This window comes from Choloepus didactylus, chromosome 14 (assembly GCF_015220235.1).
Source record: "Choloepus didactylus isolate mChoDid1 chromosome 14, mChoDid1.pri, whole genome shotgun sequence".
Classification (NCBI taxonomy): Eukaryota; Metazoa; Chordata; class Mammalia; order Pilosa; family Megalonychidae; genus Choloepus; species Choloepus didactylus.
In genome coordinates this window covers 54,121,807-54,138,332 of record NC_051320.1, presented here as the reverse complement: position 1 = coordinate 54,138,332, position 16,526 = coordinate 54,121,807, and the positions used below count along the sequence as shown (strand labels likewise).

The following is a 16,526-nucleotide window of genomic DNA, read 5'->3' as shown; positions in this document are numbered from 1 at the left end:
TTTTCTTCAGTCACTCGTCAGACTCCCCCAGCAGCCAAAATGGTGCAGCAGATGGACAGCAAGGAAGATTTTCAGGCAACCTTGAAAGATGCTGGAGGTAAACTTGTAGTAGTTCATTTCTCAGCCACGTGGTGTTGGCCTTGCCAAATGATCAAGTCTTTCTTCCATTCCCTCTCTGAAAAGTGTAACAAGGTGGTGTTCCTTGAAGTAGATGTGGATGACTGTCAGGATGTTGCTGCAGAGTGTGAAGTCAAATGCATGCCAACATTTCAGTTTAATAAAATGGGACAAAAGGTGGGAGAATTTTGGTGCTAATAAGGAAAAGCTTGAAGCCACCATTGATGAATTAAGCTAATCATGTTTTCTGAAAACATAACCAGCCATCAGCTGTTTAAAACTTAACTTGTAATTTTTTTTATTTACAAATAAGCAAGATCATGTTTGAAGACTATATATCCAACTGCCATCTGATTATAAATGACAATAAAATATTAATTCTACCCCCCTTAAAAAAAAAAAAAAAGCTAATACGTAGTCATTGTGGCATTCCACTGGTTTAGTGTTTGTAATTGGGTGGTTGCTGATGAATCATAGGGCTTTCTTAAAGTATGAGTTTGGAATTCATACATGAATGTTTTAATAATTTTTGCTAATTTTGGTAGAATCTGCTGAATTATTTATTTGGCCCTCATATTTGACCAAGACTGTAGATTAAAGCATTCTTTTCCCTAGGCAAAATTGAGAACAATGTTGACAGTTTCCCCCTTAAACTTACCATTTAATTCTGAAATTTTCACATGGAATTCCTGAAATCTTGTTTCTTTCTAATTATAGACTTTCAAAATTTCCTGTTGTGTTTACTTTTTGTTCTTCATATATCTTTTGTTGTTAATATTGGTTTTTCTTAATCCTATTTTATATTTATTTCACTTTAATACCTTTTTGTTAAATCGATTTGTAATGGGCATTATACTGTTCTTGGACCAGAACCTCATCTATTGCGTGACATTCCTGTTACCTTAGGACTAGTTTATTGTTTTATTTTAATTCAATCACAAGAGCTCTATTTTGACCTTTGCTTGTTTAGCTGTATCCTAGTTTTTACTATCTGTTTGGGTTCATTGGCCTTTATGTAACCAAGTGCCTAAGTTTTGCAATCTCTGTTAGATATGATTGGAGGTTGAGTAATAAGTTGTTTATAATCAGTATTACCTTTTCACATTTTTGTTATGTTTTGATTACTTGATTAACTATCATCCAATCTTCGCACTTTGGTGACAGATTGTGACTTTTTTCTCTGCTTTACTCACTTTATGCATATGGTGATTTTGAATATGGATTGTTGATCATAGATAATTCTAGACCTGGGTAACTGGAGCCTTTGCCCAGAGCTTGTACTTTATAGGGCTCCCAATCTGACCCTCCTCTGGTCATGCCACATCCCTGTGCCAGAGCCTGTGCCTTCCGCTCCCACATCACACTCTGAGAACCCAGGATCTCAGAATTTTTTGTCCAAATGACCCTGAAATTGTGCAGGCCTCTTTCCTAGGATTGTCCTCATGAGAGGTAGACCGCAAGAGGCCAGGGGTAGTCAAGGGACAGCTAACGGAGGGGTGGCATGTGGTGGAGGGGCATTGGGATGGAGCTAAAACGTGTGGGCAGGGATGTTCCAGGAGTCAGAGTTGGGAATAGGAAAGTAGTGAAGCCATAGGCCATGGTTCTTCGTTTGTTTTCTTGCCCTGGGCCCCACAAATGGTAGCAGTGGCCTTGACAGTAGGTATCAATGCTTTTGATTTATGTTGGATTGACTTAAATTATTGTTGCATTTGGTAGAATGAAACCAGATGCTACCGGAATTACATATAATATCCTTATCTTTTAAGAGCATTTCATAGTCATGGAAATGTCCTGTCGTAGAGACTCTTACCAGAAGATAGAAAGCTACTAAAGACTAGGATTAATTTCTTTTCCTAATTTTCTGCTGAAATTATGTTAAGTGATATTTCATTAATCTTTTTCTTTTAAAGAACATTTTATATTTTTACTATTAATCACAGTTGTTGTCTACCACCACAAGGTTCATGAATCTTACATTACAGATTTTCTTTCTTTTCCCCTTGTTTTCCACCCCTCATTTAGTAATTACATTGTTTGCTTCTGTATTGAAATATTTTGGTACCTTTCAAATACTTTGTTTCACTGGTAGCATGGATTCCTCCTTCTGCCTCTTAAAATTCTAATATAATTTGCTCTTTTATTTCTGTAATGTTTCTTCAGTAGGGTCTTTTAACATTTTCCTGTAGCCTCTGTATTTCCTGTATCCTGGAAATTAGAGGTAGAGCAGAGCTGTCCAGTAGAATTTTGTGATGATGAAAGTGTTCGATATCTGCACTGTCCACTGTGATAGCCACTAGCCACATGTGCCAATTTAAATTAAATTAATTAAAATGAAGTAAAAATTCAGTTCCTTAATCACCCTAGCCACATTTCAAAGTACTCAGTAGATTAGATCCAGGTTATATATTATATAATTCTATTATATATATATATATATATATATATATATATATATAATAGAATTTCATAGGTGGTCATGTGTATTTCACATGTGAAATACACACGACCACCTATGAAATTCTTGATTGTTTAGTTAAGGCAGTGAACTATGAAATTCTTTATTATTTAGTTAAGGTAACATATCTTTCTATTGTAAAGGTGCATTTTTCTCCTTTGTAATTGTTAGATAATCTGTGGGGTAATACTTTTGGATCCTCTCCCCAATCTTTTCACCTGGTATTAGTATCTATTGGTGATCCTTGTCTCAGCTGGTCATTACGTTACTTTCAGGTGAAAAAAATGGTTATATTCTAATTATTTCATGCATCGTGTATTTATTAGTTGGCATTTTTCTATAACGAACAGCTTTTTGTAACCCCTCTCCCTTTTAAAAATATCACTATGGATGCATTTTATTTTATTCAATATGTTATAATCATAGTCATTATTGTTGTTGTTATTTTGGTGCTAAAAGTATCCTAAATTTGACTACCCTTGAATACTTTTGGCCTGATCTCATAAATCTTTGAGGTCCTACAAGATGCCCCAGGCTTACTGTCCCCATTCGGAAATAAGATATCCCCATTCTGCAATAAGTCATTTCTTATAGGAACACAGTGGAGACTGGTATGTAAGAAACCACAATCTGTGTGCCAGGTTTGCTTATTGCTACAGGTGTCCCCTACCTTTAGATGTATGTGGGTGCTTCTGATATATCTTAGCCTTTTTTTTTCTTAGGTTCTGTGTTGGGAATTGACATGCTTCTCATTGGTTTCTTTCCCTGTAGGCTTAGATTTTAGTTTTCTCAGATCTTATGAATCAGCTACTACTTACTTATCTGCTTAGGAAATGTTTCCAAAATTTTATTGCCATCTTTATTTGGTGTTGTCCCTGTCTCTTTGGAGTTTAAGCCTTTTTTTTTTTTCTTTAAATTCTTACTGTTCGTATTTAACATTTTCAAGTCAATTTAGATTTTACTCTACAGAAGTAACTTTGCTTAATGCTATACAGAATGCAAGACTGGATAATAAAACTCTCTATGCTTTCAAGTAGTTTCCATGTTAACCAGGGCATTTAGAATTAGTTTATAACTAACCAGAAGACCAGATAAAATGTAGAAAGTGCTGAAGTTTGAGGTATACAGACTGATAATACTTGTCTTGTATTTTATACTTTAGAAGAGTGGTTCTCCATAGTGGCTACACATTAGAATCACTTGGGAGACTTACAAACAATACCTTTTCTGTTCATCACCCTAGATAAGTAAATCAGAATCTTCCAGGGGTGAGGCTGAGCTCTACAGGTCCTGAACTTCTTTTGACAAGGCCCCAATAAGCCTTTGAGTGGTTCCTTCCTTTATGGGCCAACAAAAGACCTCAGGTACATCTTGTAATTTCCCTGCCCCACACCTGAAACAGGTCAGTTCCCCTCACAGATCCCAAGGTTTCAGATCTCTTCATGCCTTTGAATAGTTGGCTGTTTAAGTCTCATTTTCTTCTTGAACACCCATGTGGGCTAAGTCATCTTATAATGCCTTTTGTTCACTCTATTTTTAGCACTTAAACTATTTTATTGAAATGGTCTTATATGCTTCCCTAACCCATTAGACTGTATGCTTCTTGAAGAAATTTTTACACTTCAGGTATGAGTACATTTCATTTGCTCACAAAATTAACTGAACTGATCACAGGAGTTTTAATTTGTGGGATCTGAGAGAGTGGAATGATAAAGTTCCTTAAGTGTTGGGCTCTTGTGTTGTTCACTTTTGATTTCCTCTATAATCATGTTTTATGAATATTGTTGTATTAAGGGAACATTATATTTCAACTTTGAAAGATGGTTGTTGTTGTTTTAGTAGAGAAGTTGTAGGTTTACAGAACAATCATGCATAAAATAAAGGATTCCCAAAAATCACCCTATTACTGACACCTAACATCAGTGTAGTACATTTGTTACAATTAATGAAAGCAAATTTTTATAATTGTTCCATTAACTGTAGTCAGTTTAACTTAGGGCTCACTGTTTGTATAGCACAGTTCCATGGATTTAAAAAATTTTTTATTCTATTATCAAAAATACAACTTAACATTTCCCCTTTTAACCATATTCAGATATATATTTCAGTGCTGTTAATTATGTTCACAATTTTATGCTACCATCACCACCATCCATCCAAATAGGAACTCTCTGAGATGGTTAAGTTTAAACTGAAAGCAAAGGTATTGGAATTTAATTTGGGCAAAACAATTAAAAAATTTTTAAAAATAAAACATTAATTTACAATGAATCTGAGGTAATCTTGTAAGTAGTTGCTGTTATGAATTAGTATTTTGAAATTTTGATATTCTTTATACAATCTTTCAATCTCTATTAGTGCATGTTTGTCATTTTTATGTGGAGGTAATCATTCTGATCTATTTTATATTGTCATTTTCACTTTTTAAAAAGATATTTCTTTGTGGTTTTGTAATTCACACATTTTCCACTTTTTATTTATATATATATATTATTCCTTTCTATACCATTATGCATTTATTGGGCATTTTTGTTGTTTAGTTTTCCACTTTTATTGAAAGTGAAACTATAATCATCTTTGTACTAACTTTTCTATTGTTTTTTCTTGGAGACTGAATATGTGTAACAGAGTCTTTATCTTGCAATAGAATTAGCTGGGGCAGAAATTTAGTAGAAGCATAAAGGTAGTGTGAAGCTAAGGAGCCAGATAAATCTGAATGCCCATTTTGACAGCCACTTTTTACTAGCTATGTGACGTTGAATAAGCTAGTTTACCCTTGTGAGTCTTTGTGGTAAAATTGTCTTAGTAATAGCTAACATTTATTGAGCTTTTACGATCTGACAGGTGCTATTCTAAATATTTTACATGTATTGACCCATTTAAACCTCAGAACAGCCCTGTGCGATAGGTACTGCTGTTATTCCCATATTACAGATGTGAAAGCAAAGGCATAGAGAAGTTAAACAGGTCAGATAGCTATTAATGACGGTGCTATCTAGAGCTGGCTCTGACCTCTAGACCTGGTTCTCTTAATCACTCTGTACTGCAAGGGCACCCAACTGCACGCATCACCCCCATGCCCCACTCGTGTTCGGTTTCCAGGCAGGCAAATTGGCCTTTATGGGTCAGATTAATGTTTACTGAATCTCCTTTGATTGGAGCTGGAGTGAATTGTGAGGTCTGCTCCTAATATTTTAACTCTGTGCTTATTGTAGAAACTGTATTTTAGGAATAAGATTCACTCTAGATTTTAGTATTCTCTTCGAAATCTCTTCTGTCTGCTCCATATTTGCTTTTGAGGGAGTTGTGGTAAAAATTTAGATTTGTATTTTTATATTACAAAATTTTATATTACAAAAGGATATTGTTATCCTTTCCCCTGCATCCCCAACTTCTGTGTCCTTTCACATGAACAATTAATACTTTTGTCTAGCTAGGATTTTGCACCTAGATTGCTAAGCAGTTAATTAGAGTGCCCAAGTCTTCTAGTCCAGCCTCCTCACTTATATGGAAAAACAAAAAAGTCAAATTGAGGCCCGCAGACAAAGCCCAAGTACCTGGAGGAACAGCACAGTCAGACATTCAGTCAGGGGATGATTTAGGACTCAAGGCTATTTTTCTGACTTGGGTCCATTGTACTGTTCACTACCTTATTTGTAACGATCTTTTGAAAATTATTATTACTGTATTTCCTTTTTTAAAAGATACATACTTTTTTTTTGACTTAGTAACTTTCTATCCATGTATTATATTTGTTGTCAGGAAACAGCTATGTTTGTTTAGTACTTTGTAGTTTTATATTTCTCATTCTTTATCTTATTTATTTGTTTGAAGATAACCTTTTGAAGTTCTTGAAGAGTGGCATGGAATTTGTTGTTATTCCAGCATGCCCACTGCTTCTGTATATTCACAAATCCAGCTATCTGAACTTCAGATACATGTTGACTCATTCCACTGAGATTATAAAGTTCAGGCATTGTAGCTTTTCATCCCCAGCTCTTTCCAGCTCCTGGATTCTAAGACATGAAATTCCAGGCAAGAAGATAATTAGTTGTTTTGAGACACTTACCTTTTTTTAGACTTCTTAAGACAACTTGTGATTAGGGAAGTTTTTTAAAAAAATCAGGTCAATATGTAGTTAAGCAACGCATCTTGTAGAAACAAACACAAGGATAATCATATCACTTATTGTACTAACATTCTTGAATCAAAATGGTGTTTGAGATAAGATAAGTTATATGGCTGTAATGTGTGTGTATGCAATTTGGTTGGTGGCAAGGAAAGAAGCAAATTATAAGTCGAAGGCTAACAAAATCAGCTCATACAAAACTTGGGAGATTCTTAAGAGAATACTCAGAGATTCATGACTAAAGCTATGTAATTAGTTGAACACATTAAAGTCTCTAAGAAGATCTATTAGTTTGTAATTGATTATTGAACCTATAAAAATGGGGAAAAAAAGACAAGGTGGTTTTTCTGAAGAATTTAGATTCCCTACATTTTGGTAAATCATATTTTAAGATTTCTTATTTGTTTGAACCATGTGCTACAGCTCAGTGCTTGTTTGAGAATAAGACGTGAACGTTTAGGTTCACTTTATGATAGTATTAGGTAAATAAGAGTTAGAGTTAACTTTTTATCCTTGGGTTTCTAATAGCTACTGCTGAGGTGAACCTTATATGTTAAGATTATCTGAAGATAAGACTGCAACTCACTGGCTCAAAGTTCAAAGGAGAGCATTAGCTTCAAGGACATAAATCACTGATTTGTTATCCATCAATTTGTAACAGAAGTGCAGATGAACAACATTTATCTAGACAATCTAGTATCATTTGCCTGGTGTTTGAGGTCAGTCTATATATGGGCTTATGTAGGTGCTTTGAACTCTTTTGAAGAGAAGAGAGTTCAAATTTATTTTTATTCTTTAATTTGAAGTGGTAGGTGGTTTTATGTACCTTTTCTAGCACATTTTACCCATCTTTTATACTGCCTATACTGCTTTTGAAGGATTATCTTGGATGTAATGTGTGTAATATGTAAGTTGTGTAAGAATGTTCTCACCTATTAAAAGACTTGTCCTTTTTGAAAGATGTGTATACTGATAAAGAGATTCACTCTTATCCTAGTATCAACAGACAAATCACTGCCTTGTTCTCGCAAATTCTTTTGGCTTACTTGCCATGTTAGAAACCAGCAATAACATATTGTAAACTGCCACATACGCTAAGGGCATTCAGAAAATGACACATTGAATTGTTGAAATACCTGAATACCTGGCAACTAAGGTGTCTGTTTTTTATTTCTTGAATTCTGGAGTAATTTTTAGTTTTTCCTTTTTCCTCTCCTCCTGAGCAATATTGTTAGCGCATACTCTTGGTTCTTCCTTTGAAGTATCTCATGTTTCATTTCTTACATTTCATTCTCATGGATATCATCCTAGTTTTGAACTCTGTTATTCATGTTTGGATATATACACCTGCCCCCCTAACTGCCTTTTGTACTCCATATTTAGAGTGTCTTCAGGTTATTGGTTTTAGCTTCTTCATGGATCATGTTTCAGTTTGCTAAAGCTACCAGAATGCAATATAGAGAAGATGGTGGGCCTTTACAATGGGGATTTATTAACTTACAATTTACAATTCTTAGGCCATGAAAATGTCTGAATTAAGGCATCAGCAGGATGATACCTGGCCTCTGAAGAGAGGCACATGGCCATTGTCTGCTTGTCTTTCTTTCTGGGTTCCGTTGCTTTCAGCTTCTGGCTTCAGTGGCTCTCTTAGCTCCTCCAGGGACTTTTTCTCTTTAAGCTCTCTTGGCTTTTTTTGGTCTTTATCCTCTCATTAAGGACTCCAATAAGACCCACCTTCATTCAACATCCTCCTTTGAATGGGGTGGGTGCATCTCATTGGAATAACCTAACTAAAAGTTCCCACCCACAGCCAGTCTGTGCCCACAGGAATGGATTAAAAGAACATGGCCTTTTCTGGGGTACGTAATAGCTTCAAACCAGCACTGATCATTAACATACTCTGTTAGTTAAAAGCAGAAACAAACACAAACACACCAGAAAAAAAAACTTCTTTTGGGTATACACTTTCTTGCAGCCCAAACTCCTTAGTGTGGAACTCCGTAAGCTCCATTCACTTTCTGATCCTATCTTTCCCTTCCAGGTTTCTTACAGGGTAAATGTGCTTGGTCTCTGCTCCCACCAGTGACCTTATTCCAGTCTCCTGCTTTTCTTTATGCTATTTCTGCTAATGAGAATGCCCTTCTCTTCTTTCATGCCTTATAACATTTCTTTAATTATTGAACTCTTCCTTAAATCCTGTACTGTTCATTCTTTTATAACCAGACTAGCTTAAGAGTCTCTTAAGGATAATGATTTTTGTTTCCTGCTACATCTTTGAGCCCCATACAATGTCTCTGTCACCATTGCTCTCTGCATAATAGGTGCTCAGCAGATATTTTTGAACTTGCTTATTTAGATTTTCTCCTTCATATTTGACTGGATCATCTGTATTTACTGTCACAGTTGTGATTGTAGTAAGTTTTAAGATTTTCTCTGTCTCTGCCTTATCTTACAAGCTTAAAACTTGTTTATGCTTTCTTCCCCACTTAGGAAATAAGAGTAGGAACTATGCAGAAGTGTATGCTTAAAACAGGATCGTCATTTATCATCTCTTCTATCCTTTTGCTAGTGGATGTTTGTTTAGATTTAATAATCTACTTTGCTTTGTTGTTTGCCTTCCTTGTTTCTCCCAACAGAGTAGAATTAAAATACTTTGCTAATCTTTTAAAGGAAGGATCTTTTGCAGGTCTGAAATTTTGTTTTTAAGCCATTTAATGTCTCTGGACTTTGGATTCCTTTTCTGTAAAATGAGAGGATTGGGCTAAATGATCTGTCATATGTCTTTTCCTGTAGAAATTCTATGATTCTTAGATATGTGTAAGTAGCTTTTGAACAGTTAATAAAAAGCAATGGAGATGGAAGTGTGAAGTTTTACAGGAACAGGACATAGGCAACCTAGTCTCAGATGTTTACAAAATAGATAGAACAACAGGTAAAGTGGTATAACAAATGTGGCATAATGCCAATAGTTTGGTAGATGTGGGTGTCTGGGGGAGGGTATTGGAGTTCTATGTGTTGTTTTATATTATTCCTGCAACTTTCTTATAAGTTTGAAGTTATTTCAAAATTAAAAGTTTAAGAAAAATTAACACCAAAAAAACAAAAAACAAAAAAACTCACCTATCAAGATAAGTAATATTTAATGCGACATTTAAAAAAATCAAATCAGTAAACTTCAGCATGAGGGCCAGCCACTTGTTTTTGTAGATAAAGTTTTATTGGAAGTTCTAAAAAGAGAAAATCCAATGGAGAGTGGGACAATTTTTATCCTATCAAAGGAATATATTAAAATTGGTACCCCTGCAATACATTATCTTTACTTTGTCTATAGTTTTTCTTCTCTTCTGCATATATGAATAGAAGTTTAAAAATTAATTATGAATAGTCTCTCTCCATGGTAAAAAAAAAAAGTTTCTAAGAATTATTGTAGTTTGTAGTCTCACCATCTTTGTCTTCTTTATGCATTAAGAGGAAGAGACATTATAAATTCATGTATATTAAATTTGTTTGCAAATGAAGGAGGAGGACCACCAAAAGCCAGTTGAAAAAGTGAGGGGAGAACAGAGACAAACACCTCCTTTCTGAAAAAGCAGAGAATTCTACACCCTAGAAAGGAAGTTTTTTGGATGCTGTACCCCTGACTATGTCTTTGAGAAGCCCATGTTTGTATGCTGCATGTGCATATATTAAGATTGCCAAAAAGCCATATTTTCCTGATCTTACCTACTGTTGATTGTGTAATTATATAAACCTACCTGTTAGACTATAGTTAGTTACAATATGCTCTAATTAATTTTACTTTGTAAAATGTTTGTCACTGTTGTATTTGCCCCTTGTCTTTGTAAAAACATTATGTGAAAATGAAAGTAGCATTTGAGTGCTTAAATGGTATATTACTTTACATGTTTTCATTTGGACTCCTGACTCAAATATTTAGAAAGAGAAATAAAAGTCAGCTCTATAGAGTAGTATTTCAAATCACAGCAGTAATTTCATTTATTATTAAATGCTCTGGATTGCAGAAGCAAATTGAACTGCCACTAACCATTTAGGGCAGCAGTATTTTATATAAAATTGAACTGGGGAGTAAGTCTGCCTTGTAATAGCAAAATTCTGGGTTACATCTTACTGGGAAATGCCTTTAGTTTGGTAAAAGGGTCAGAAATGCAGAGTCTTCTCTGGAGACTGATAAAAAAAATGATATATAAAATAAAGAATGATGTGCTCAATGAGCTACAATTCAAATAGAGGAAATTTAATGGGAAATGATTTACATTAGTAGCAGATGGACTTGCTTCCTGAATTGTAATCTTGCTGGAAATTCTAGACCAGCTTAAGTTTGTTTTTCAGATTTAGATTCTGATAAAAAGATGAAACGACTTGTTTATTTGGTTGTGCCAGTGTGATTCTTACTATCTTTTGGGTATTTCATTTTTACTAGGCTATTTTTATGATTCCCACAAATCCACCACCAACATTCAGGAAGCCAGAACTTTGGTCTGATGATTTCACTGATTTTGTTAAAAAGTGCCTAGTGAAGAATCCTGAGCAGCGAGCTACTGCAACGCAACTTTTACAGGTCAGTACTTGTGCCTCTGTGGGAAGGATATTTCCATCCTATCTGTTTTAGTTTCCCATCTGCTAAAACAAATATCACACAATGGGTTCACTTAAACAATGGGAATTTATTTCCTCATGATTTTGAGGCTAGGAAAAGTCCAAAATCAAGGCGTCATCAAGGCATTGCTTTCTCCCTGAAGACTGGCTGCCCATGATCATTGGTCCTTGGCTTTTTCGTCACATGGCAATGCACATTGTGGTGTCCTCCCCTTTCTCTTCTGGGTTCTGTTGACTTCCAGCTTTTGGCTGCTCCACGTAACTTCTCCTTCTGGGTGCAATTTCCCTTGCTTATAAGGACATCAGCCATATTGGATTAAGGCCTACCCTCATTCAGTTTGGGCCACACCTTATCTTCAAAAGTCCTATTTACAAATGGGTTCACACCCACAGGACCAGGAGTTGGGAACTGAACATGCCTTTTGTGAGGGGCATGATTCTATTTCCAATTACTGCCTTTGAGCTTTCTAACATTGATCAGGATTGCTGTCAGTTTCAGAGCTGATTTCTTAAACCTCCCCAGGAAATATTGATTGATAAGGCAGATAGACCAACAGATAAACACACATAGCATTCTTCCTCTGTATTGTCATAAAAGCCCTAGCAAATTGGTTCTGTTTTTCTGAATTAATACATGTATATTCTCTGTCTCATTTTCTCTTTCCAATATTCCAGGCTCAATCTTCTACTTTTTTCATTTTTTGTTGTTGCTGTTAACTCTTGAGCCTTAAAGTTGTTTCAAAACAAAATTTGCGAAGGCTTCTCATTTTAGAAATGAGTTCCTGTCTCCATTGTTACTATTTCTCATGTGTTTTTTCCCCTCTGATGTATTTCTTGAGCCAGCTTTTCTCCTTTGACTTTTGTTCCACTCTAACATGTGTAAATACAAGATCTCTGAACTCCTTGAAAATGATATCATTTGTTGTAAGATTACCTGAATGAGGAGTTTTGTTATCCCTGCTACAAGTAGACTTTGTATCTGTTGTGCCAGGAGATGTTTTTAAAATCTTCCTTGAAATTAATGCAAATAGAAATAACTTAATACTTAAATAAGTATTTGTGAGCCTCTAGTTTCTCAACAGAATTGCCTCAGACCACTAAGCTAATAGAGTATGCCTAACGTTAATAAAACTTGATATATGGAAAATGATTCTTTTGGTTAAGTGACAAAAGGATTCAAAACATGGTTCTTGTAAAATGTGATTTTCCAAGATGCCATTTTGGGGAGGGGGGTGGATATTTAGAATATATATATATATTTTAATTAATCAGTTTTATTCACACACCATACAATCCATTCTAAGTGTACAATTAATGGCTCTTGGTATAATCACATAGTTACACATCCACTACCATAGTCCATGTAAGAACATTCTCATTTCTTTCAAAACAAAAAAAATCCCATACCTCCTTTGTCCCTTTATTGTTGACATTTAGCTTTGCTATAGTGCCTTTGTTACAAATAATGAAAGAATATTACAGTATTACTGTTAACTATATACTTTAGTTTGCATTAATTGTATTTTTTCTGATATTCTACCTGTGCCAGTTTGAAACTGTTATGGACCCCAGAAGAGCCATGATCTTTTAATCCAGTCTTGTTGGGTAGAAACTTTTGATTGAATGTTTCCATAGAGATGTGACCCACCCAACTGTGACTGAGACCTTTGATAGAATATTTCCACGGAGATGGGACCCTGCCTAATCAGGGTGAGTCTTAATTAGATCACTAGAATCCTTTAAGAGAGCTCACAGAGAGAAAGAGTGCAGAGAAGCTGAGAGAGACATTTTTTTCTTTAGGTTCATTTTTTTTTAATTCATTTTATTGAGATATATTCACATACCATGCAGTCATACAAAACAAAGCGTACATTCAGTTGTTTACAGTACCATTATATAGTTGTGCATTCATCACCAAAATTAATTTTTGACATTTTCATTACCAAACATACAAAAATAATAAGAATAAAAATTAAAGTGAAAGAGAGCAACTAAAGTAAAAAAGAACACTGGGTGCCCTTTTTTTTTTTTCCTTCCCCCCTTTTTCTACTCATCCATCCATATACTGGACAAAGGGGAGTGTGGTCCATATGGCTTTCCCAATCACATTGTCGCATAAGCTACGTTTTCATACAATCGTCTTCAAGATTCATGGGTTCTGGATTGTAGTTTGATAGTTTCAGGTATTTACTGCTAGCTATTCCAATTCATTAGAACCTAAGAAGGTTGTCTATATTGTTCATAAGAGTGCCTATAAGAGTTACCTCTCGTCTCCTTTTGGAATCTCCTCCACTGTAGCTTATTTCATTTCCTTTCACATCCCCCTTTTGGTCAAGAAGATGTTCTCCAACCCTAATCGTAACCCTAACCGTAACCCTAACCCAAACCCTAACCCGAACCCGAACCCAGAATGCCAGGTCTAGATTTCTCCCCGTGAGTCATATTCCATATTCCATGTTCCCAGGGAGATTCACTCCCCTGGGTGTCAGATCCCACATAGCGGGGAGAGCAGTGATTTCACCTGCCGAGTTGACTTAGCTAGAGAGAGAGGGCCACATCTGAGCAACAAAGAGGCATTTGGGGGGAGGCCGTTAGGCACAATTATAGGGAGGCCTAGACTGAGAGAGACATTTTGGAGAGAAGCTAACATACCTAATCCAGAGTTTGCCCCTGGGAGAAGCTGAGAGCCAACACAGACATTTAGAAATGCTAAGCTAAAAGATGAATCCAAGAGTTTGCCCTGGAGAAGTTAAAAGAGGACCCCCAGACACTTAGAGAGAAACACCCCAGGAGAACCAAGCAGAGAGCAGAGAGAAGCTAAGAGAGACAGAAGCCCAGAGACATTTTGAAGAAAGCCATTTTGAAAAGCAACCCAGGATCAAAGGACCGGCAGACACCAGCCACATGCCTTCCCAGCTAAAAGAGGCGTTCCGAATGCCATTGGCCTTTCTTCATTGAAGGTATCCTCTTATTGATACATTAGTCTGGACACTTTAATGGCCTTAGAACTGTTTATTTGTAGCCTAATAAATCCCCTTTATAAAAGCCAATCCATTTCTGGTATTTTGCATAACAGCAGCTTTAGCAAACTGGAATACTACCTACCCATTACTAACACCTTGTAATAGTGATACACATTTGTTCTAGTTCGTTAAAGAATTTTCTTATATTTGTACAATTAACCACTGTCATCATCCATTCTAGGTTTTGCATGGTTAAACAGTCCCAGTTTTTATCCTCTAACTTTCCTTCTGGTGACATACAGGACCCTAGCCTTCCTCTTTCAAACATACTCGAACTCAGCTTTGTTAATTACACTTACAGTGTTGTGCTACCATCACACAGTATTGTGCTATCCATTTCCAAACATTTACAATCAACCTTATTGAACATTCTGTACTCCTTAAGCATCAATTGCCCAATCCCAGTCTCTACCCTCTTCCTATTGTCTGATAACCTATGCTCTTGAATTTAACTCTCAAGAGTTTGCTCATTATACTTAGCTCATGTTAGTGAGACCATACAGTGTTTGTTCTTTTGTTTTTGGCTTATTTCATGCAACATAATATCCTCAAGTTTCATCCTCATGATTTCATTCCTTCTTATAACTTCTTAATATTCCATTGTATGTATATGCAACAGTTTGTTTATCCATTCATTGATTGATGAACCCAAGGTGCCATTTTTTAAAAGTATATCTATCTACACATTAGAGACAATTTTAAGGCCCATTAGGGTAAAATACACACACCTACACACACACATGTTTTAGTTTGCTAAAGCTGCTGAAACAATATACCAGAAAGGGCCTGGCTTTTAACAATTGGGATTTATTAGCTTACAAGCTTATAGTTCTGAGTTCAAAGCATCAAGACAATAACTAGGCTTCTCTGTCGGGTGGCAAGGCACATGTTGGTGTCTGCTGGTCTCTCCCTTCTCTTCTGGACTTTGTTGCTTTCAGCTTCTTGCTTCCATGGCTTTCCCTCTGAGCTTTCTCTCTGTATTTCATCCTCTTATAAAGGACTCCAGTAAGAGGATTAATACCCATCTGGAGCATGCCTCAACTGAAATAACCTTATCAAAAGGTCCCCACCACCCACAATAGGTTTATACCCACAGGAATGGATTAGGTTTAAGAACATGATCTTTTGGGGTCCATAAAGCCTCCAAACTATCATACATATGCGCGCACGCACACACACACACACATATCAATGCTTGTAATGAAATATTTTCAGTAAAATAGGCAAGAAATTGCTCTCTAATGGGATGGACACTTATTTTTCGCTAAATAGTCTTTTTGAGCCTTTTAAATTTTCTGTCATGTGGAAATGTCGCCTTTTATTTTTACATTTATTTATTTTTACATATTGTTATCACTTAAAGGAATTGAATACATAAATCCAGGGCTTATTAGTATTGTTATCTGTATTCAGTATCTAAATTATTCAACCCAAAAGAAGGCAAGAAAGGAAGGGGCAGAAACAACAAAAATGTGGGACAAATAATACAAAATAAGATTGTGAAAATAAATATAAATATTATATCTAGTAACTGATTTTTGGATAAATTAACCAGTATTTCTTTCTAGTCTTTCCAAAATCTTCTATTCTGTCTTTAAGAAAAGTACTGTTAATTTTCAGTTTAGCTTTTAGGATGGAAATGCATTTTAGAAATATTCTAGTATACTTCCCTAATTTTATGGATAAGGGTACTGAAGTCCAGAAAGGTTAAATGACTCACTGAAGTCATTTATAATGACTCACATGGTGATTAATTGGTTGTGCTGGGCATATTCTATTTGCCCCCACCCTCACCCGCCCCACTTTTCACCCTTTCTCTACTTGGCTTTCTGTCCCAGGAGGTCTACCTGTAAGGATTATATTAACAAGCTCTATTACCTGCTGGCTTCCAGTTGGGTTTGGCTCAAGCATCCTTCTCCCTAATAAGGGCAAGAAAGCAACTATTTTTATATAATGCTCATATATAGTGCTTTTTAGCCAATCTTTGTTTTCCTGATTTTTGTTTTTTTTTCCTATTGTACTTTGTTGATCATTCAAGACCCGCTATCGTAATATAGTCTTCTTGTCTCTACTCTTATATGAACACTTGTTACCTCTCATTTTTTGCTCTATAATACTGAAATGATAGTCTTGTAGTTTCTGTACAGTCTATGCTTTCTCAATCCTCAGTACCTTTTCTCATACT

General features: G+C 35.6%; 2 protein-coding genes across 3 annotated transcripts in view; both read left to right on the top strand.

The window, feature by feature from the left end:
- The window catches only part of STK3 (serine/threonine kinase 3), a 344,700-nt gene that overhangs the window by 170,902 nt on the left and 157,272 nt on the right, over window positions 1-16,526 (top strand). For both annotated transcript variants that reach the window (XM_037802741.1, XM_037802742.1), the window contains exon 7: window positions 11,143-11,280. In XM_037802741.1, the coding sequence (XP_037658669.1) occupies window positions 11,143-11,280 (138 nt within the window). The remainder of the gene's footprint in view (window positions 1-11,142; window positions 11,281-16,526) is intronic.
- LOC119508987 (thioredoxin-like) lies at window positions 40-315 on the top strand. Its single transcript, XM_037802743.1, has one exon. The coding sequence runs from the start codon at window positions 40-42 to the stop codon at window positions 313-315; it is 276 nt and encodes a 91-aa protein (XP_037658671.1).